We start from the raw sequence: 21,310 nt of genomic DNA on the forward strand, positions 1-21,310 counted from the left end.
CCAGCTCAATGTGATCAAATCCCAACTCAACCACAGTTATGTGAACAATATGCAACTAAGTCATGGGGGTCCAGAGAAGTGAAGCACAGTGTTACCCTCCATGGCTTTCAAACAGCTCAATCTTTCAGTTACTGGCCTAGATTAAATGTCCATACCCATGGCTGTCCATGAATGCTTAGTGATTTGGGGTTGGTTTACATTCTCTAAAGGAGATTGGGAAGGGCCTGCAACAGTCACATCCCAAGCTCCACCCTCCAGGGCAAGACCACCAGGAGTCTCCTTTCTCAAGCTTTTGGGATAAACCCACTCTTCGTCTTCCTCCAGAGAAGGACATTTCTGGCACAAATGAGGCAAACGTTCAAAGTCTCTGACAAAAACATGCCATAAAAGGAACATGAATAAGAAAACTGACAAATAATTGTTTTCTCCTTTCTCTCCCTTTTAGAAAAGGCTGGGGGCACTTGGGTGGCTCCGTCAGTTGAGCATCCAACCTCAGCTCAGGTCATGATCCCAAGATGCATGAGTTGGAGCCTCACATCAGGCTCTCTGCTTGTCAGCAGAGCCCGCTTCGGACCCTCTGTCCATTCCCATCTCTCTGCCCCTCCCCCATTCGTTCTCTCTCTTTCGAAATAAACTTTAAAAAAAATAAAAACTGGGGTGCCTCGGTGGCTTGGTGGGTTAAGCGTCCAACTTCTGCTCAGCTCATGATCTCGCAGACTGTGAATTCGAGCCCCACGTCAGGCTTGGTGCTGACAGCTCAGAGCCTGGAGCCTGCTTCCAATCCTGTGTCTGCCCCTCCCCAGCTCATGCTCGGTCTCTCTCTCAAAAACAAATAAACATTAAAAATAAAATTAAAAATAAAAAACAAGGCTGGAGGACAGGTGGGAAGTATGAGGGAAAAAAAAAGCAAACGGCCACTTTATCATTTAATAAGACCAAAAGTTATCTTTAGTCTACCCAGAGGGAAAAGCATTCATGGAAAACTACAGAGTTTATGTCTCATTTAGAAGGGAGGAAGCAGCTGATTTCTGCCATGTAAAAATACAGATCTATTTTGCCAAATCTCCCAGTACTTCAAGGAGCTGGAAATTTTATTTTTAGGTGAATTCCTCTAATATTTAAAATATAGCAAATAATTCCATTTTTGTTTAAACTGTGAAGAGGCCAGAACATCAGTCTGCTGACCTCCTGATCATTTGTCTGTGATCTCCAAATTAAAGAAACCAGTGGGCTGCAAATGAGAAAAATTTATAGCAAAATATTAATTCTGAGTGGTGGGTATATTACAAAGGCATCTTTTATGTCTTATTTTCTTATAGTTCAAGTATTGCCTAATTTTGTAGGGAAAGAGGTAATATCTTTTTCCACTTTTCTGTACTTCCGAAATTTTTCAGAGTAAGAAGCTGGAAAAGCAACTTCTCCCAGCAGGACCCTATTCCCCATCTGGAGTGCACGACGAATGCTGGGAGTGGCGGCAGGTCACGACACACTACACAGAGATGACCGTGAGGTGCAAGAGAGAAACTGCCGCCCCGCTTGAGTGCCAGTGTCACAAAGCACTTCTTTTCTCTCATTTCTCCCTTTCTGGCCCTAGCAGGACCAGCCAGGAGGGGGCAGAAAGAAAAGGAATCTCTCTGTGGTTGGACTCGTGGATCTTCTCATAGAGCAAGTATGGCATTACCTATAATGTGCGTCAGGCATGTATTTTCACTATTTACCTGGATGTGCGAAACTTCTTTTCTTGAGAGAGAGAGAGAGAGAGAGAAGAGGGGCAGACGGAGAATGAGAATCTTAAGCAAGCTCCATGCTCAGTGCGGAGCCCGATATCATGACCCTGGGATCATGACCTGAGCTGAAGTCAAGAGTTAGACGCTCAACCAACTGAGCCACCCAGGCGCCCCATGTGAAACTTTTTAGAACCAAAAAAAATGTTAACTGATTACCAAAAACGAACTAACAAAAACATGCTAACAAAACCCACAGGCGACATGTTTTCTCCTTGGAACAATTCAGAAATATGAAGTGAGACCAAATCCCGATCAACTGGCACTTTGTATTTGAAAATCTATTACTTTATAGAGCAGACTTCTCATAAGAAAGAGCACTCGACTGCAATGTGTAGTCTGATAGTAAGGCAGTGCTAACTACTAAATACCTCCGGCTCAAGTCTGGTTTGAGCGCTTCCGAGCCTTCAGAAGGTGCTCCGGCGATCAGGTGAGCTGCAAATCTCTGCACAATGGGATGGTAATGTCTCTGAAGGGCAAGAACGACCACGTTTTGCACAGGTCAGTACTTTATATAAATTACAGCACTAGCTGCAGTGAAGATTTTCCTTAATAAACACTATTTTTTAAATCATATACATATGTAATTCACAATAAGCACATCCCAACAGAAAAAATATTCTCTTTGCTCAGAGGACAACATAAATCTGTTTGATGACCAAGTTACCACTGACATAGCTTAGTCTTGCTTTTACAGTATGAAAACAAAAAATCAAAAAGCAATTTCTCTTCTAGAGTGAAAAAAGTTCATTTACAACAGGTTTCCTGAAACATTTTGCTCCAAGCCTCCTCCTATATGCATCTGCACCATGAGATCACAACACAGTGTGGCCCTCTTGAAACTGGGGTGATGTCAGAGTCTCCTCAGGTCGGACCCAATATAGACCTTCCATTCTGAATAGTGTTGGGGAAAGACTGCAGTAAACCTTCTAAACCACACCCCCAAACTGTCATTTTCTGCTTCCTTAGAAAATGTACCTCAACATCTTAAAGAATAGTAAGAGCAAAGCGAAATGTAGACTATTAAAACAGGAATCCCAGGGGCGCCTGGGTGGCTCAGTCGGTTAAGTGGCCGACTTCAGCTAGGTCATGATCTCGTGGTCCGTGAGTTCGAGCCCCTCATCAGGCTCTATGCTGACAACTCAGAGCCTGGAGCCTGCTTCAGGTTCTGTGTCTCCCTCTCTCTCTCTGCTCATCCCCTGGTTGCGCACTCTCTCGCATGCGTGCTCTCTCTCAAAAATAAACATTAAAAAAAATTTAAAAAAATTAAAAAACAGAAATTCTACAAAAGGCCATGCCAGAACAAAATATACAGAGGACTCTGGCAATAGTAACTACTTGGGGAAACACTGAAAAACACTGATCACATGAAAAAAGGCCATTCTTACCCGGAGTGCATGCAATTCCCAAAGAGCCGTGTTCTGGGCGTTACAGTACTCAGGTTCATCCAGTTCAGGAAGGAAAACCCCACTTCCCTGAGATTCATTGTCAAGCAACAAATCTGTTTTTGGGAAAGTCTGCAAAAATGTCACATAAAAAGAACTAATGAAATTAGTCTTAGTAAAGAATGTTATTGGGGTTCTGTACTTTTCTCTGTATTGAAATTTATTTTGATTTTATTCTTATAGAAGAGCTATAAGAACATGTACTTTACAGCTACATTTGTACGGACACAAAAATGTGTCCATCAACAGTGTTTAAAGAAAATACGCAGAACAATAATGTACACTATAAAAAAGCTGTGTTGTCTGTGTGCATGTGGCATGTATATATATGAATGAAAGTGTCTGCTGGAAGGACCCACCAAATGGTAAAAATAAGTTATCTCTGAAGAGTATCAACAGGGGTGAGAATGCTTTCCTTTTGTAATTTTATGTACTTCTTTTCTCGCTGGATTTTGCCATTTTGCTGTTATTACAGTAGTACAGTAGTAATGTAAATGGGGAGAAAGATGCAAACAAGACAGCACTGTTGTTGCACACAGCAAAGCTTAGCTCTACTCATTTGTCTGCATGGCTACTTACATGCATTAATATTCTGTTAGTTGCTAAAATGCCAATGCTTGAATTTGGAAGAACATGAAGAGCGAGGGTACAAAGACGCTTGATGAAGGCAAGGGCTCTCTGCTGAGAAACTTGCTTTCTGCGCTTAGTTAGCATGACGTCAAGGCACTGGAGTACAGTCTCGACGCCTTCGTTGGTAGCACCTACAACAGCAGATACACCCATCAGGTCTGTTCCTGCTGCTTTTTCATTGCAAAACTTCACTGCACTCCAGAAAAACCCAAGATGAACTGTCATCACCTGTCCCAAATCATTTCCCTAACTAACGAAGTAGGGCCAGACTGCTCAGGAAATGCGGTGGTTGTACCACATCTCCAGTCAATTCCAGACGCTCTCTCCAACTTCTACATAAGGTTAAACACAGATGTGTGACACCAGCAGGCCACCATTTTATATGCCAATTTTGATTTTTCATTTCTCATGGACTATAATACCAGTCACAATATATTCTTAAAAGGTAAGTATTTATTAAAAACACAATGTATAGGGACATCTGGGTGGCTCAGTCAGTTAAGTGTCTGGCTCTTGATTGCGGCTCAGGTCATGATATCACAGTTCATGAGTTCCAGCCCCACGTCGGGCTCTGTGCTGACCACGCAGAGCCTGCTTGGGATTCTCTCTCTGCCCCTCCTCTGCTCTTTCAAAATAAATAAATAAACTTAAAAGAGATTAAGAAAAAAACCACACAATATATAAATGTACATACCTGCATGTAACTTGAACAGTGTTTTATATAGATGTGTATAGAATTTCATTGGATCAATATTCAGAACGTCACCTTTGAAATTATAACAAGCAACAATTAGGTATTTTATAGCCTCCAAAGGATTAATATTCAGAATGTCACCTTTGAAATTATAACAAACAACAACTAGGTATGTTACAGCCTCCCAAAGTAAAGAAAATTATCTTACCTTGACCAGAAAGAATATGAAAAGCAGTCTGGACACAGTGAAGGCTTTCTTGATAGCTCAGGTCCTTGGAAAAAAGGGAGAAAGGGGACATTAAGAATAATAATTACCATTTATATCTTAAAAAGTAATTCATTAACAGAGTTACTTACACCAGATTCAATGAGAGTATGCAGTACTACTAATAAATCATCAAAAAACTCGACATTTATAAGGTGAGCAAACCTAGAATCAAACAGAGTTTAGTTAATGGGTGACCTAAAAAGAGAAATAAAACAGCCAGAAATTAAATTTGACTTTAAAACCATATTTTTAATATTCCTTATTTCAACGTTAGTCACAATGGAGACGGTGGTGATTATTGATGTTTTTCATTAACTCAAATTGGTCTTTTTGACAACACCCAGCATAAAATAGATGAGGCACTAAACAAACTGAAAATATTTCAGAAATACTTCTGCCCTATGAAACAAGAACAAACAACTACCCAAGGAAAGTACTCCATGCTGTTCTAACTCATAAAAAGGCCAGGAGCATCAGGTTCTAGGAAAATGGGGAGCGGGAAAAGGGAAAGAAATCTGTTATTTATAGGAATATGGATCCTACGAAAACTTCAAAAAACAAAATGAGAGAATACCGGGTCTAGTATCTAGTTCAGGCTCTGCAATTAATTACTTATTCAATCCTAGGTAAGTCACTTACAGTCCTGGAACTCTATTTCTAGAAATAACTGAAATCACTCAATAGAATAATAGAGGAAGAATCATCTGATCTACTAAATGTGAGAGCACTCTGTACACTATAAAATACTAGGCACTAAAGTACTTAAAAGTCAAGATATCTCTTCAGTATTAGTGCAAGAGCCTTTGACATTATATAAATCTTAGAAGTGACACATTCCCTCTGTGCTAGTACAATCTTTTTGGGAAGCAACTGGGCAATATTTATCAAAATTTAAAATGAGCAGACCCTTTGACCTGGCAATATATGCACATGAGGGCATGAAGGTATTTCCAATGCAGCATAGGGGACTGGTCAAATAAACGTATTATTGATTCATAAGATGAAGTATTATAAATGTAAAGAAAAAAAAAAGTTGGATATAGTCATGCCAACATGGACAGATACCCAGAGTAATCATTTTATCAAAAAAGAAAAGTTATGAAACATTACATATAGTATCATTCCATCTGTGTGACAGAAAACAGACCAACACACACACACACACACACACACACACACACAGGGATATATATATATATACAGGAATATATATACAGGGAAAATATATACAGGGATATAGGGAACTTGTAATTTTTTTTTTAAGTTCATTAACTTGAGAGAGAGAAAGCATGAGAGAGGGAGGGGCAGAGAGAGGAGAGAAGCCAAGAATCCCAAGCGCGCTCTGCACTGCCAGCATAAAGCCTGATGCAGGGCTCAAACTCACAAACCATGAGATATGCCAAAGTCAGACCTTCAACCGAATGAGCCACCCAGGTGACCCTGTATTTTTAATTTTATATTCTTCTGCATCATTTGAATTTTTAAAAAAATTTTTAAGTGTTTATTTATTTTTGAGGAGAGAGAGACCCAGAGCGTGAGCAGGGAAGGGGCAGAGAGAGGAAGACGCAGATTCCGAAGCAGGCTCCAGGCTCCCAGCTCTCAGCACAGACCCCGATGCGAGGCTTGAACTCACAAACCATGAGATCATGACCTGAACCAAAGTCAGATGCTTAACTGACTGAGCCACCCAGGTGCCCCTGCATCACTTGAATTTTTAACGTAAGTATAACTAAAAACTTTTTAAAATAAAGCAATTGGTCACTGAAAAACAAACAGCAGGCCCTCTCTTTGAATCCTTTAATAACAAGGCCCAATTTTATAATCCCACTGTCAAATAGCTCCAGTCATTAGAAAGTAATGTCTTTATGGGGGTGCCTGCGTGGCTCAGTCAGTCCGATCCTGCAGTTTGTGGGTTCAAGCCCCACATCAGGCTCTGTGCTGACAGCTTGGAACCTGGAGTCGGCTTCATATTCTGGGTCTCCCTTTCTCTGCCTCTCCCCTGCTCACACTCTGTGTCTGTCCCTCTCTCAAAAATAAACAAACAGTAAAAAAAAAAAAAAAAAAAAAAAAAAAAAGTAATGTCTTATACTAAACAGAACTTGCTTCTTCTCTATTTTCCAACCATCAGTCCTATTTCTGAAGCTGTACTGTCCAATGACAGCCACTAGCCACATGTAGCTATTAGGCACTTAAAATGGGGCTAGTCCAAATTGAGATATGCTGTAAGTGTAAAATACACATCAGTTTTTGAAGATTTTATGGAAGAAAAAAGAATATTAAATAACTCCTTAATAATACTGAATATATGTCAAAATATTTTAGATAAACTGATTCAATACAATATATCAAAATTAATTTCACCAATTCCTTTTTACTTTTTTAATGTGGCTAACTGAACACTTTAAATTACATACCTAGTTCACATTATATTTCTATTGCACTGTTCTACAGGATACTACCTCAAATAACCGGAAATCCATTACAACGACCATTATTCTAGCTCATATCCCCCAACAGGTTCACTAGAATATACCAAAAGCTCTCTCTCTGCAGGAAGAGTAGACAGGACTTGAGAAATGAGGTGCAAGCAGGGTTAGAACAGACTTAAAAGTTGCCTGCACGGACCACTCAAAACTCTCTGACAGTGGATAACTGACCACAGTGTGAAAGGAACAAAAGAACTGTGAGATAAACTTTTGGGACCCCCAGAACTTAATAAGCAGAAGGAAGGAATTGCTGAAGGAGATTCAAAAAATAAAAGGTTTGAGATGAGAAAACTAAAAAATGTTAGAACAGTTTCAAGGAAAGGCTGGTGACAAAGAATGAGAGAACAGAGAAGGTCATGGGGTCATCATTAGTGAACCTTGTTTAAGGTTCATGCTTTTTTTGGTTTAGGAAGAATCTAAAAGGTTTCAACCTACACAGCCCTTACTTGGCAAGACCTTCTAGAACTGCTGGCAGGAGAGGTGACCTCTGGGCCTTCTTCAATATTCTGAAGTAGGTTACAAACACAATATTCAAAGTCTCTGTGTGCTGGCAGAAGAAACAAAATGACTTTAGTATAACGCTGTATATTTTCTCCTGAGTTACCAGAAAGATGACTTTCAAAGTTAAACCTTTTTTGTCTCTTCCTAACCCTCTCCACAATCCAATCTTAGGAGCTTCAAAACAGAATGAAGGTACACACCCTGAGATCTCCTAAGACCAGCAATGATCATGCCAGTTTCTTGCATACGGAAGCCTCATCAAATAAACCAAGATTATACTACCACAAATTGAAACAATAATCTCCAGTTAAAACCCTTTAACAAAACATTTTACAAGCATGAGAGAATGTGAAACTGCCTACCAGTTTAAGTTTTTTCTCAGTGCTCTCTGAAGCTTCTGCTTCTAGAAGCTCTCTCTCCAATTTCTCTTCTGCTTTCTTCCACTGGAAAGAAACAGGGAAAGAATAAGTAAGAGTATATAGCGCTGAGTGAAAAAGCAAGCTTCAGAGAGGCATATATATGTAAATATACTGAAAGACATACCCTAGAACACAGATATAAGCACAATTACACAGACCTGGAGAAGAAGCATACACAAACCAAACTCAGGACAGTAGCTGCCTCCTGAGAGGAAGGCAGAACAAGACTGGGGAGAGGAGCAAAGGGGATGCTAACTCTATCACTAATGGTTTCTTTTCAAGAACAAAAGTGAAGTAAGTCTACTACATTTGCTCATTGTGAATGGTAGACACATGGGATATGCTACTCTCTGTAGTTTTCCACGATTTACATTTTTTCAAAGGAGGAAAAAAAGGGATAAAAATAATTCTTACTGTTAAATCATGTGTAACATGGAAACAAGTCATTAGCAATACCCCTAGACACACTGACATACAATGCATAAAACCAGATACTATATAGAAATTCAACAAAATATCAGTTTTTTCCACTTCCTTATGCTGTAAGAGCAGCAAACAATGGTTGCTAAGCTGTGTGAGATGCAGGGGGACCTACTGAGAAGAGTTTCCTTCCTGCATGCAGAGTTAACGGCCATGTTCTTAGTGGATCTTTTGTTTCCCCACCACAGCTACATACATGCTATTGCTAACACGGATTCCGAGTTATATTAGAATAGTATGGTACAAACAATTAAAATATTTACCTTCATTTGTTTACAATTATTAAGTCTATTTTTGTACTTCTGTCCTATTTTCACAATTTATTAGACATATTCAAAGACAGATATCCCTGGAAATGTTTTGTTTTGTTTTTATACGCAATTTGATAACCCTAATAAACTATTTAGAAACGTTCTGAGAAACAATAATGATAACAATGGTGGTGGTGGTAATTAAAGTTTATAAAGTATGCCCAGCGTCACACACTTGCTAAGTGCTTTACATACATTATCTTATTAAAGTGCAGAGTGACCCACGAGGTAGGTGCTATTACTAGCTCCATTTGTCAAAATAATAATAATAAAAAAAGAAGTTACCAAGGTCTCACACTAAATAAACAAGGGGCTGGAATTTCAACCTAGGTTTCAAATACAAGCCAATAAAGAAACATGGTTCAATTAACAAAAATCCACTCTGTTGCCAACTTTACATGAATGTCACCTTTCTGCCAAGGAAGGGATCTGTGTATCACAATGAATCTAAGACCATCTAAAGAGCAAAAAAATAAAAGCCAGCACGGCAAGGAAATTTTTTCAGCTACTGCTCTTTTTGCCAGTGAACTGTTAGTTTAGTTAATTCAGTAAGACATTTCTTTACAAGAAGTAGAAAAAATAAAATTCTCTAAACATTAGGTTTTAACACATCTATATTTAACTATGATCTCTTCCTGTGCCTACATTATGATTTTAATCTCAAATCAAACAAAAACGGAAATCAAGCAAACCTTTCTCTGCATTCTTGAAAGAGTTTTTCTCTTTTCCTTGAAAGTCATGAACTTTTTTGGTTTATTAATGTCCTCTGTATCTTTTTTCACTTCTACTTCCTTGATTCTTAAGCACAAGAATGTTTTTAACATCTAATATGAAGAAAACACAATATACAGCTTAATATTCAATCTCCCTCAAAACCTTTATACAGAAAAGCATTTAACAATGTTAATTTCTTCCTTTGTGCAAACAAACAAAAAAACTCTGATACATCTTCTATCACATTTCATACAAAATACTATCATGTTATTGCTAAACATATTTGGCAATTTGTGTCTTTAAAAGGACGCAGTATTTGGCTAAATACACATAACATTATTAGTATTCAGTGTAAGAAGTATAAGGAAGAGAGAACACATCACCTAGGATCGGTCGATAGGAGTACAACCAGTAGATAGGCCAGAAAAAGGTATGGGCCAGTATGGGAGGAAAGGATATAAATTACATATTTCTAAACCAACTTTAATTTGCCAAACCAGCCTCCATTTTGTAGTGAACAATTCTAATCTTCAGCTTCCTGCCCCTCATTAAAAACAAAACAAAAAACATGTAGACCAATGTTATTAATTTTAAGACTAGTTATTTTCCTTTAAGCCAATGGGTCTCCAAATTCAGCAAACATAAGAATCATCTGGAAGACTTAAAACACAAACAGCTGGGCTCCATTCCGAGTTTCTGATTCACTAAGTCTGCAGTGGGGCCCTAGAATTTGTATTTCTAATTCCCAGCTGATGCTCATCTAGGGACCGCAAACTACTACCTTAAGCCATTCAAAAAATCCAGAAATTTGGTAATTGGTGTTTTGTGTACTACAGCGACCATCCAAACACAAAGACAAAAAGGGTTCAAAATCCTAATTTTCTCTGGAAGAAAACACTCTCCTGACTTCCTGCAGTCACAGCAGCATTCCTGGAAAAAACACTTGAGAACTATAGGTTTTATTCCAGTGTTCCAATATGTACATTTGTAAGAAAGCAAAGTATTTCAGTTTACAGCATAGAATGGAAACAAGAAAGAAAAGCATAAACAGTGAACATGAAGTCATCCCAGGTACCAGAAAGATCAGTTGGAGTATTCTGTAGGTATTCTACCTGCTCACAAATAAAAAATAAAGTAACTCCACATTAAAGATGGTCAACTTCTGTTAAAAACCTTTTTTTAATGTTTTTATTTTTGAGATAGACAGAGTGCGAGTGGGGGAGGGGCAGAGAGAGAGGGAGACACAGAATATGAAGCAGGCTCCAGGCTCTGAGCTGTCAGCACAGAGCCCGACGCAGGGCTCAAACTCACAAACCATGAGATCATGACCTGAGCCAAAGTTGGACGCTTAACCAACTGAGCCACCCAGGCACCCCTAAAGATGATCAACTTTAACAGATGGGCACCAAGAATACACAACGAAGAAAGGACAGTCTATTCAATAAACAGTGTTGAGAAAACTGGACATCCACATGCAAAAGAATGAAACTGGAGCCCTGTCTTACACCACTCACAAAAATTAACTTGAAATGGAGTAAAGACTTAAAAATAAGGCCTGAAACCGTAAGACTCCCAGAAAAAAACATAAGGGAAAAGCTCCTTGGCATTGGTCCCAGCAATGAGTTTTTTGGGTAGGAGACCAAAAAGCACAGGCAAGAAAAGCAAAAATAAACAAGTGGGACTACATTAAACGAAACATTTCCTGCAGGCAAAAGAAACCATCAACAAAATGAAAAGGCAACCTACTGAATGGGGGAAAATATCTGTAAGCCACATATCTAACAAGGAGTTAATATCCAAAATATACAAGAAACTCCTACAACTCAACAGCAAAAAACAAATACCCGAGTTAAACAATAGGCAAAAGACCAGTTTCCAAAGAAGACATACAACAAATGCCCAGCAGACATATGAAAAGGTGGTCAACAGCACTAATCATCGCAATCCAAAACCACAATGAAATATCACCTCACACCAGTTACAATGGCTATTATCAAAAAGCTAATAGGGGCACCTGGCTGGCTCATTCAGAGGAACATGCACCTCTGGATCTTGGAGTCGAGTTTGAGCCCCACATTAGGTGTAGAGATTACTTAAATAAACTTAAAAAAAAAAAAAAAATAAGAGAAAACAAGTATTAGGACATGAAGAAAAGGAAACCCTGGTATACTACTGACAGGAATGCAAATTGGTACAGCCATGGAAAACAGCATGGAAACTCCTCAAAAAATTAAAACAGAATTATCCTATGATCCAGCAATCCCACTTCTGGGGACATATCCAAAGGAAATGAAATCAGTATCTCAAAGAGATATCTGCACCCCCATGTTCACTGCAGCATTACTCACAACATGCAGCGAAGATATGGAAACAGCCTATATGTCCACTAACAGATCAATGAATACAGAAACTGTGCCATATACATACAATAAAATGTTACTCATCCACTAAAAAGGATCCTGACAGTTGTCACCACAGGGATGAACCCAGAGGACATCACACTAAGGGAATTAAGCCAGACATAGTAAAACAAATACTGTATGCTCTTACTTATATGTGGAATCTAAAAAAAGTCAAATGCGTACTAAAAACAGCTGTTGCCAGGAAATGGGGGAAGTGAGGAAATGTCAAAGGATACAAACTTTCAGTTATGAGTAAGCTCTGAGGATCTAATTTACAGCACAGTAATTATAGTTAATAATATTGTATAATTTGAAATTTACTAAGAGTAAGTCTTTAGTATTCTCCTCACAAAAAAAGATTAAGAGACTACAGATGTGTTAATTAACTCGACTGTGGTAATCATTTCACAACATATAGTATACTAAATCATCATGTTGTGTAATCTTAAAAAAAAAAAAATCACATCATACAACCTAAATATATACAAAAAAATACAAAAAACAAAAACAAACACCCAACAAATTAAAGGATGTGGTTTATATTACAGCATCACTAAAATGGAAGTGTTTCCCTATGGGCAAGTTTCATGTTCAAGTCTTAGTATCTGATCACTCTACAGTTCTGAGTATTTATTTAAGCCCAATATTTATTTTAGCTGTCCAACTAAAATTATCAGCTCTGAGAAATGAAAGGGATTAGACAGCAAAGAAAGACTTAAAATTAGGGAATAAAACAGTTCTAGAAAACATCAGTTTAACAATCAAAACTATAGGACTAAAAATGAAGTTAATAAAAATATCTAAGACCCAAATGAAGACAACTATAAAATTTCGACATAAAAGAAGCCTTAAATAAATGGCAAGATACATATTCGTAAATAGAAAAAAAACTGCTTCTTTAACTATTTTAATTCTCCCAAACTAATCTACACTTTGAATCAGTTCCAATCAGATTCTGTGTAGACTATTTCAGGAAAAGGAAGCAAAAAAAAAAAAAAAAACCAAACAAAAAAAAAAACAACCTTCATTCTAAATTCCATTTAAAATAATACATAAAAGTAATTTAAAATATTCTGGAGGAAAAAAAGGTCCGTGCCTTTTATCAGTCATGCCCATTTTGATCAGTACCATCCTACAGATGAACTGTATACTATATACGATAAATATAAAGCTCCGGTTACTAAAAGCAGTATGTTACATGTAGGGGATTTACTGAATCAACAGAACAGAAAGTTGAGAAATAAAATTTTGTGTAGAGATTTAATGTAAAATAAACGCAGCATTTATATCAGTAGCAAAAGGGAAGCGGTATTGGAATAACTGGCTATCCATTTCAAGAAGTATATATGTATCAGATCTGCAATCATACCATCCACACACATAAAGATGTCAGATGGATTACATGTTTAAATATAAAAATTAACACTCTTCTGGACGGACAGAATCTATAATCTTGGGATCGAGAACGTTCTTCCATGGATGGCAAAAATACATATAAACAAGTAGATATGTTTATATCTATACAGAAAAACATCTAGAAGAATACATACCAAATTGTTAAGAGTAGTTACACCTGGTAACTGGTGAATTTTCTACTTTATACGCTTCTACAAAGAATAAAATTCTTCATTAACTGTTGTAATTTAAAAACAAAATGCAAAGAAAAGAAAGGCTTACCTCTGGTCTAACTTCATAATTTCTGCCCTTCACAAAACCAGAAATCACTTTAATTACACCAAGGGAAGCTTGGCCTAATTTATCTTGTTTAAACAGTTTCTTTACTGCCTCACAACACATTTCAGATATCTGAAAAATAAAATGTTACACTCAGCCAGCGTTTCTCAACTTTGGCACCACTGACACTTTAGGCCGGACGATTCTTCACTGTGGGGGGCTGTCCTGTGCATTGTGGGGTGTTTAGAAGTGCCCCAGCCCTGACCCGCTAGATGCCAGCAGTAGCCACGGCAGGCAGTTGTGACAAACTGTGAGCAGACGTGGCCTAATGATCCCCAGAGGGCAGACCAGCCTCCTGCTCAGAACCACCACACTATATTTCTGTTCAAAGAATTTTCTTAGACACAGTGTTTAACAAAGTGACCCTATGTTAGCAATAAATCGTAACTCCAAAAGAATTCTGAAAGAGAAAAAATAATAATAATCACAAAACCGACAACAACAATCACTTAAAGCAACCCACCGATTTTGACACGTCATTCATGAGAGGGACAATCAGTACAATGATGTTGTTGTGAAAGTTGAAATGAGACAGCGCCACCAACAGCTCGCACAGGCTCTTCACAGCCACTTCTGCCAGTCCTTTGTATGCCTTTAAGGAAACTACATTACTTTTCTTCAGTTTCCTTTGCTTCCAATCTGATCAAAAGATAAATGCAGTTACTTCACTCATTGATTTAAACTTCAACTAATTAGCTTTCTTTTACAGTAACATGCAATAACACAACAACTCAATACACTGGACAAATTCTTAAATGAATTGTGTCTGAGACACAAGTATAAATGTTACCATTAAAATTTATCTGCCATCATCCATGGTCTGACTCTAACATAATGTTAAGAACCTTGGCTTTCCATACATATTAAAAGATGTATCATTAGGGAAAAAAGACCTCAGGGATAAAGGGGGTAGGGGAAGACAGGGAACTGAATGCCTTAAAAGAATCCTTGGGATGGGCTCTACCGGACTTCCCCTAAAACACTAGACTACAAGTCAAGAAGCCTGGGTTCAAATCCTAGTCACCTATTAACTGGCTGGTGAATATGAGCAAGTTCCAGATTCTGAGCCCCAATCACTTCCATGTTCCAAAAATTCTGAGAATCCAACACATAGTTTCTCCTGACTTCTTGCTGATGCTGTGATATCTTTACCCAGGAGGGCCAGAAGAGATTTAAATTTTCCTTCAAAATAGCCAATGATTCACAGTACCTCTTTTCTAGAAGTTTCTACATACATACTCGGCCTGCTACTGTAACATAGCATCTTGAAAATAAAAATATGCTGTTTTTTCTAGAGTAGGTTCAACACTTCCCTCTACATCATATACAACCAGAGATAAGAAAGACAGTGTGGATGATAGTGCCTTTGTTTTAAACTTGCTTCTCACATATACGAGTTTTCCTTAAACAGGCCGTATTCCTAAGAACCGTATCTTCTATCTACTTAAAGCTGATGACACTTCATAATGAATGGAGGAATAAACAAAATGTGGTAAAGATATATATACAACGCAATATTATTCAGTCTTAAAAAGAGAGGAAATTTTGACACATGCTACAAATATCTTGAAGACATTATGCTAAGTGAAATAAGCCCGTCACAAAAGGACAAATACTGTATAATTTCATTTATGAGGTTCCTAGAGAAGTCAAATCCACATTAAATTCAAATTAGGAAGTAGAATGGTGGCTGCCACAGGCTGGAGGCAAGCGGACATGGGTAGTTAATATTTAATAGTTACAAAATTTCAGTTGGGGAAGATGGAAAAGTTCTGGAGATGGATAGTGGTGATGGTTGTACAACACTGGATTTACTTAATGCCACCACACAATACATTTTAAAAATAGTTACAATGATAAATTTTATACCTATTTTACCATGGTTTTTTTTAACATAAAAAGATGACTTCATAGGGGCGCCTGGGTGGCTCAGTCAGTTGAGTGTCCGACTTCAGCTCAGTTCAGGATCTCGCAGTTCATGGGTTCAAGCCCTGCATCGGGCCCTGTGTTAACTGCTCAGAGCCTGGAGCCCCGAGCCTGCTTTGGATTCTGTGTCTCCCTCTCTCTCTGTCCCTCCCCCACTTGTGCTCGCTCTCTCTCTCAAAAATAAATAATTTTTTTAAAAAAGAGGACTTCATAATGGTTCAAGCTGCTCAGAAAAGGCCCAGACCTGCATAGTGCAATACAGAGGCCACTAGCCACATTTGACAATTGAGTACGTGAAATGTGGCCAGTACAAATTCAGATGTGCTGTGTGAGATATGCACCAGATTTTGAACTTAGTTCCAAAAAAAGAATTAAGATACCTTACTGATTTTTTAAATTTATTACATGTTGGGACGCCTGAGTGGCTTAGTCACTTAAGCAACCAACTCTTGGTTTTGGCTCAGGTCACGATCTAACAGTTCATGAGTTCGAGACCCTCTGTGCTGACAGCACCAATCAGCACCTTGGGATTCTCTCTCTCACCTTCTCTCTGCCCCTCTCCAACTCATGCGTACATGTGCTCTCTCTCAAATAATCTTCACAAAAAATTTTTTTGAATTGATTACACGTTCAAATAATTTGTATATACACATAGTATAGCTTATTACTTTTTTTTTTTAGTGTGGTTACATACTGCTTTTATTTTTAAGTGCGGTTACACATTTTTTTAAATGACATATGTGTCTCATTTCCACTGGACAATGCTGGTCTACATAAAGTTCCCAGGCCTTACAATATATGCTATTAAGTAGGCTCCAGCTGGGCTGCCAGAGCATAGAACCAACATCTATGGCACCCTCCCCTACTTCCACTACACTCCCGGTCCTTACTGGGCCAACAGGATCCAGTAGTCCCATTCCAGCTGTGACAGCATCGGGGTGATCTGTAGGCCCAGCACTGAGTGAAGGAGCCCAAATGACTCAAGTGAAAGCACCTGGCCTAGGCAACCGAATTCCTTCTCCATTCATGCTCCAATTTTTCCTATGCCCTTCCTTTTCTGAAGAGAAAGAGAATAAGGGTTTGAGGGAAGAGTTTATCATCCAGTATGACTGACCTCTAAGTCCATTTTCAAGGCACTAATTTCACCAACTTCCAAGTCACCCTTCTCCCCTAACTACCCTCTCCAAATAAAAGCCAGCAGAATAAATTCCAACCATTCGCAAATTCAAAAAAAACCTGTAACACTAGGGAAAGGACTGCAGCAACAATAACGCTAATAGCTGATCAAATACAGTGCCTTTACAGGCCAGGCACAGCTCAAAGCACCTTTTAGTAATAAATTACTTCTCACAACAACCCTATGAAGTACTATTATTCCCATTTTATAAACAGAAAAACAGAAGCACAGAGATTAAGTGATCTGCCCATGACATGGGTAACAAGTAGTGAGCCTGGATTTGAACCCAAGAAATCAGACTCTAGACTCTGCTCTTGACAATACACTACAGTGACTCTCACCACAGAGCACAGAATATAGAACTTACCTTCCTGAACAAAGCTTAGTATGTTACATACTTTAAAAATATGTTTTGGGAATGCAAGCTGGTGCAGCCACTCTGGAAAACAGTATGGAGGTTCCTCAAAAAACTAAAAATAGAACTACCCTATGACCCAGCAACCGCACTACTAGGCATCTATCCAAGGGATACAGGTGTGCTGTTTCAAAGGTACACATGTACCCCCATGTTTATAGCAGCACTATCAACAATAGCCAAAGTATGGAAAGAGCCCAAATGTCCGTCGATGGATGAATGGATAAAGAAGATGTGGCATATCTATCTATCTATCCACACAATGGAGTATTACTCGGCAATCAAAAAGAATGAAATCTTGCCATTTGCAACTACGTGGATGGAACCGGAGGGTATTATGCTAAGTGAAATTAGTCAGACAAAAATCATATGACTTCACTCATATGAGGACTTTAAAAGACAAAACAGATGAACATAAGGAAAACAAAAATAACATAAAAACAGGGAGGGGGACAAAATAGAAGAGACTCATAAATATGGAGAACAAACTGAGGGTTACTGGAGGGGTTGTGGGAGGCAGGATGGGCTAAATGGGTAAGGGGCATTAAGGAATCTACTCCTGAAATCACTGTTGCACTATATGCTAATTGGGATGTAATTTTAAAAATTAAAAAATAAAATTAACATACCTTTAATCATTTGCTCCAGATTTTCCAAATAAAATTTATATTGGCTAACCAGGCCTTCTTCAAATTCTCTTAACTTTTGGGTTTCTTTGCGAATCTGAAAAGACCAAAAAGACCAATCATTTTTTAAAATCAAGATATTAAAATCCTTAAATTAGCACAAAACGTGAATGCCTGGTATGTACCCAGTCCTATAAAAACAAAACAATTTCTCCCATCTCCAGCTCCCCAAAACGTCCAGCTTATTTTGTGCAGTAATTGTATCCAGCATTACCTTGGTAGATTTCTCTGCCTCTGTGAGGGGTCGTATTTTATATGAAGGAGTAATATCTTTAAATAACTCCATCAGGGAAACTATCACCAATTTTCGAACAGTAACAGCCACATCAGGATCCTGTTCCATCAGCATGGAACGTAATTCTTTCAATTTTTTAATCTGTTAAAGAAATAACTTATAAGGTCAGAGTAACCATAGCAAAACAATTATGAACAAAAGACAACAACCTCATATCTGGCACAACAAGTAGAATCCACACAATGACTCATGGGGTCTAGTCAAGCCATACGCAACTCCAGATACTGTTCACATTACCAAAAGATAAATCACTAAGGCTAATCGTACTTTTGTTAAGTAGTTAGAAGAGACAGACTTAAAAAATAGTTTATATTTATTTGCCTATTCTTTGAAATTCTTTCATTGGGTTTTCTTAAAGCGTATGTCCTGTTTCCCTAAAAACACCTTTTGAAAAAAATTAAAATGTTACACACCAAATATATTAATCACATCTACACAAATTAATCAGGAATTAAAGATAATGTGTCCACATTAACTTCAGCTTCAACAAGACCCTTTCAAAAATCATTTGTATGAAGTAATACAGAAGTAAAAACTTGGTTTCAATGAATGTGCTTGCTTTGCTAAACTACTATTGCCTGCTGGATACCTTGACAAGCAGCATTGTTTGGTTAGCAATGACTGCCACAGCAGGGAGTAGGATACATATGCTACTACCTATTTGCTATCCCTAACTTGTGTGAGTGTGGGGCTCCAGACCTGGAAGACCCAGGTTCCAATCCAGCACCTCTTAAAATTGTAACAAATCACTTGAATTTTTTAAGATGCAATTTTTCAGCTGTAAAATAAGATCAACAGTTCTTGTCTTTATGGTTTTATAATGATGAAATGAGAGCATGCAGGTGAGAAATATTCCAAATTTCCATCCCCATTTCTGCTCCAGGTCTTCCCCCAACTTTTTTAAAGAAAAACAAGTACTACTCCAAAATGTAACCAGATGGAAGATTTTTTGCTACAAATGGAAATAATCTACTTTATTGTTCAATAAACAAATTCACAGTAGGATGCTGGGGACTCCAATATAACAGGAATAATAGTACCACTTTACATGACTTCACGTATATTTGATTATTTCAACCTCACAACAAAGTTTTAAAATAGGTACCATCTTCTTTTTAGAGATGAAGAAAACGAGTCTTGGGTAAAAGGATTTACCCAAAGTCTAACAGTACTCAAGGTTTCTTGAGTCCATATGTTATAACTATGACCATCGTCACCACTGTTCCCATGGCCCACTGATAATTCATTGTAACTCTCTGGTCTATTTCACCTAAAATATTTTCCACTTCAAGTACTCCTGAACTAATCTCCCTGACTTTTGTGAGGCATGTTCCTTATTACAAGTTCTACCAATCAGTCAAACAAATTTGCAAGTAGGTTCCTTCTCCCTCATCCAATTCATTTTTACATGTACCACTTTAAGAGTTACAATATTAAGCCCCATATCTTCATTTAGAGAGGAGGAAAATAAGACTCAGAGAGTTTGTGGCTTTTCTAAGATTACAGAAAAAATTAGGTTCAGATGTAGGATTAGTCTAAAGTTCTGCCTACTCTTATTCTACACCTCAGTCCCCGTGGTGTTTTTTGTTTTTATGTTTATTTTTGAGAGAGACAGACAATGAGACAAATCATGAGCGAGGCAGGGGCAGAAAGAGAGGGAAACACAGAATCTGAAGCAGGCTCCAGGCTCTGAGCTGTCGGCACAGACCGTGAGATCATGTCCTGAGCCAAAGTCGGATGCTTAACTGACTGAGCCAAGCAGGCACCACAGCAGTCACGGTGTTTTAATGCTTTCCCTTCTTGTGTGTGCTTACAGGTAATAAAGGGATCTTAAGATATTAGATATTTACAACATATCTAACATGAAAAGCCCAAAGAAATGAACACTACTTACATTACTTTCTGGGTCTGATAATATGGCAGACGCCAAGGCTGCAATATGCATTTTCTTCTCCTGTAGTTTCTTCCTTCTCTCAATTAAATGTTCTTCTAATGTCAGTTCTCGAATGGGATCTTCAATGATCTCTGAAACAAATTAGGCTTCCCTCTTAAACATTTATTTACAAGTACCCAAGAAAGTTCATCAACGGAGTGATTCTCTTATAGTAATACACAATAATAATGATAACTTTTATTGGACACTTGCCATGGGCCAAGATTACTACATATCCTCTCAAAAATACTATGAGGCGGGGCGCCTGGGTGGCTCAGTCAGTTAAGCAACCAACTCTTGGTTTCAGCTCAGGTCATGATCTCATGGTTTGTGAGTTTGAGCTTCGTGTCTGGCTCTGCACTGCAGAGACTGCCTGGAACTCACTCTCTCTCTCCCTCTCTCTCTGCCCCTTATCCACATACGCTCTCTCTCAAAATAAATAAATAAACCTTAAAAAAAGTTTATGAGGCAGGTACAATCATCATACCCATTCTGTACACAGAAAATGAGGCAAAGGGACAGTAATTTGCTTATACTCATAAACCTGGCAGAAATGGAATTCAAACCCGGTGGTCTGACTAGAGAGCCCATATTCTTTTTTTTTTTTAATTTATTATTTTTTTTTATGTTTATTTGTTTTTGAGAGAGTACGATCAGGGGAGGGGCAGAGAGAGAGGGAGACACAGAATCTGAAGAAGGAAGGCTCCAGGCTCTGAGCTGTCAGCACAAAGCCTGATGCAGGGCTCGAACCCATGAATCGTGAGATCATGACCTGAGCCAAAATCGGATGCTCAACCAACAGAGCCACCCAACCGCCCCATTTTTTTTTTTTTGAAGGAGAGATAGAGCATGAGTGAGTGGGGGGAGGGGGGGAGAGAAAGAGAAAGAGAGAGAGAGAGAGAGAGAGAGAGAGAGAGAGAGAGAGAGATGGAGACACAGAATATGAAGCAGGCTCCAAGCTGTCAGCACAGAGCTGTGAGATCGTGACCTGGACTGAAGTCAGACCCTAA

The 21,310-nt window shown here is 38.4% G+C and overlaps 1 protein-coding gene across 3 annotated transcripts in view; it reads right to left on the reverse strand.

Moving 5' to 3' along the window:
• Positions 1 to 21,310, reverse strand: part of NOC3L (NOC3 like DNA replication regulator) — a 50,380-nt gene that overhangs the window by 22,099 nt on the left and 6,971 nt on the right. For 2 of the 3 annotated variants that reach the window (XM_053207704.1, XM_015061912.3), the window contains exons 6-19: positions 20,262 to 20,392; positions 18,287 to 18,448; positions 18,016 to 18,109; positions 14,332 to 14,507; positions 13,812 to 13,940; positions 9,711 to 9,842; positions 8,171 to 8,251; positions 7,754 to 7,854; positions 4,911 to 4,983; positions 4,762 to 4,825; positions 4,554 to 4,625; positions 3,809 to 3,990; positions 3,173 to 3,301; positions 2,156 to 2,253 (exon numbers count right to left, since the gene is read on the reverse strand). In XM_053207704.1, coding sequence (XP_053063679.1) covers positions 2,156 to 2,253; positions 3,173 to 3,301; positions 3,809 to 3,990; positions 4,554 to 4,625; positions 4,762 to 4,825; positions 4,911 to 4,983; positions 7,754 to 7,854; positions 8,171 to 8,251; positions 9,711 to 9,842; positions 13,812 to 13,940; positions 14,332 to 14,507; positions 18,016 to 18,109; positions 18,287 to 18,448; positions 20,262 to 20,392 — 1,624 coding nt within the window. The remainder of the gene's footprint in view (positions 1 to 2,155; positions 2,254 to 3,172; positions 3,302 to 3,808; positions 3,991 to 4,553; positions 4,626 to 4,761; positions 4,826 to 4,910; positions 4,984 to 7,753; positions 7,855 to 8,170; positions 8,252 to 9,710; positions 9,843 to 13,811; positions 13,941 to 14,331; positions 14,508 to 18,015; positions 18,110 to 18,286; positions 18,449 to 20,261; positions 20,393 to 21,310) is intronic. The other variant, XM_053207706.1, reaches the window with a different exon arrangement.

This window comes from Acinonyx jubatus, chromosome D2, assembly GCF_027475565.1.
Source record: "Acinonyx jubatus isolate Ajub_Pintada_27869175 chromosome D2, VMU_Ajub_asm_v1.0, whole genome shotgun sequence".
Taxonomy (NCBI): Eukaryota; Metazoa; Chordata; class Mammalia; order Carnivora; family Felidae; genus Acinonyx; species Acinonyx jubatus.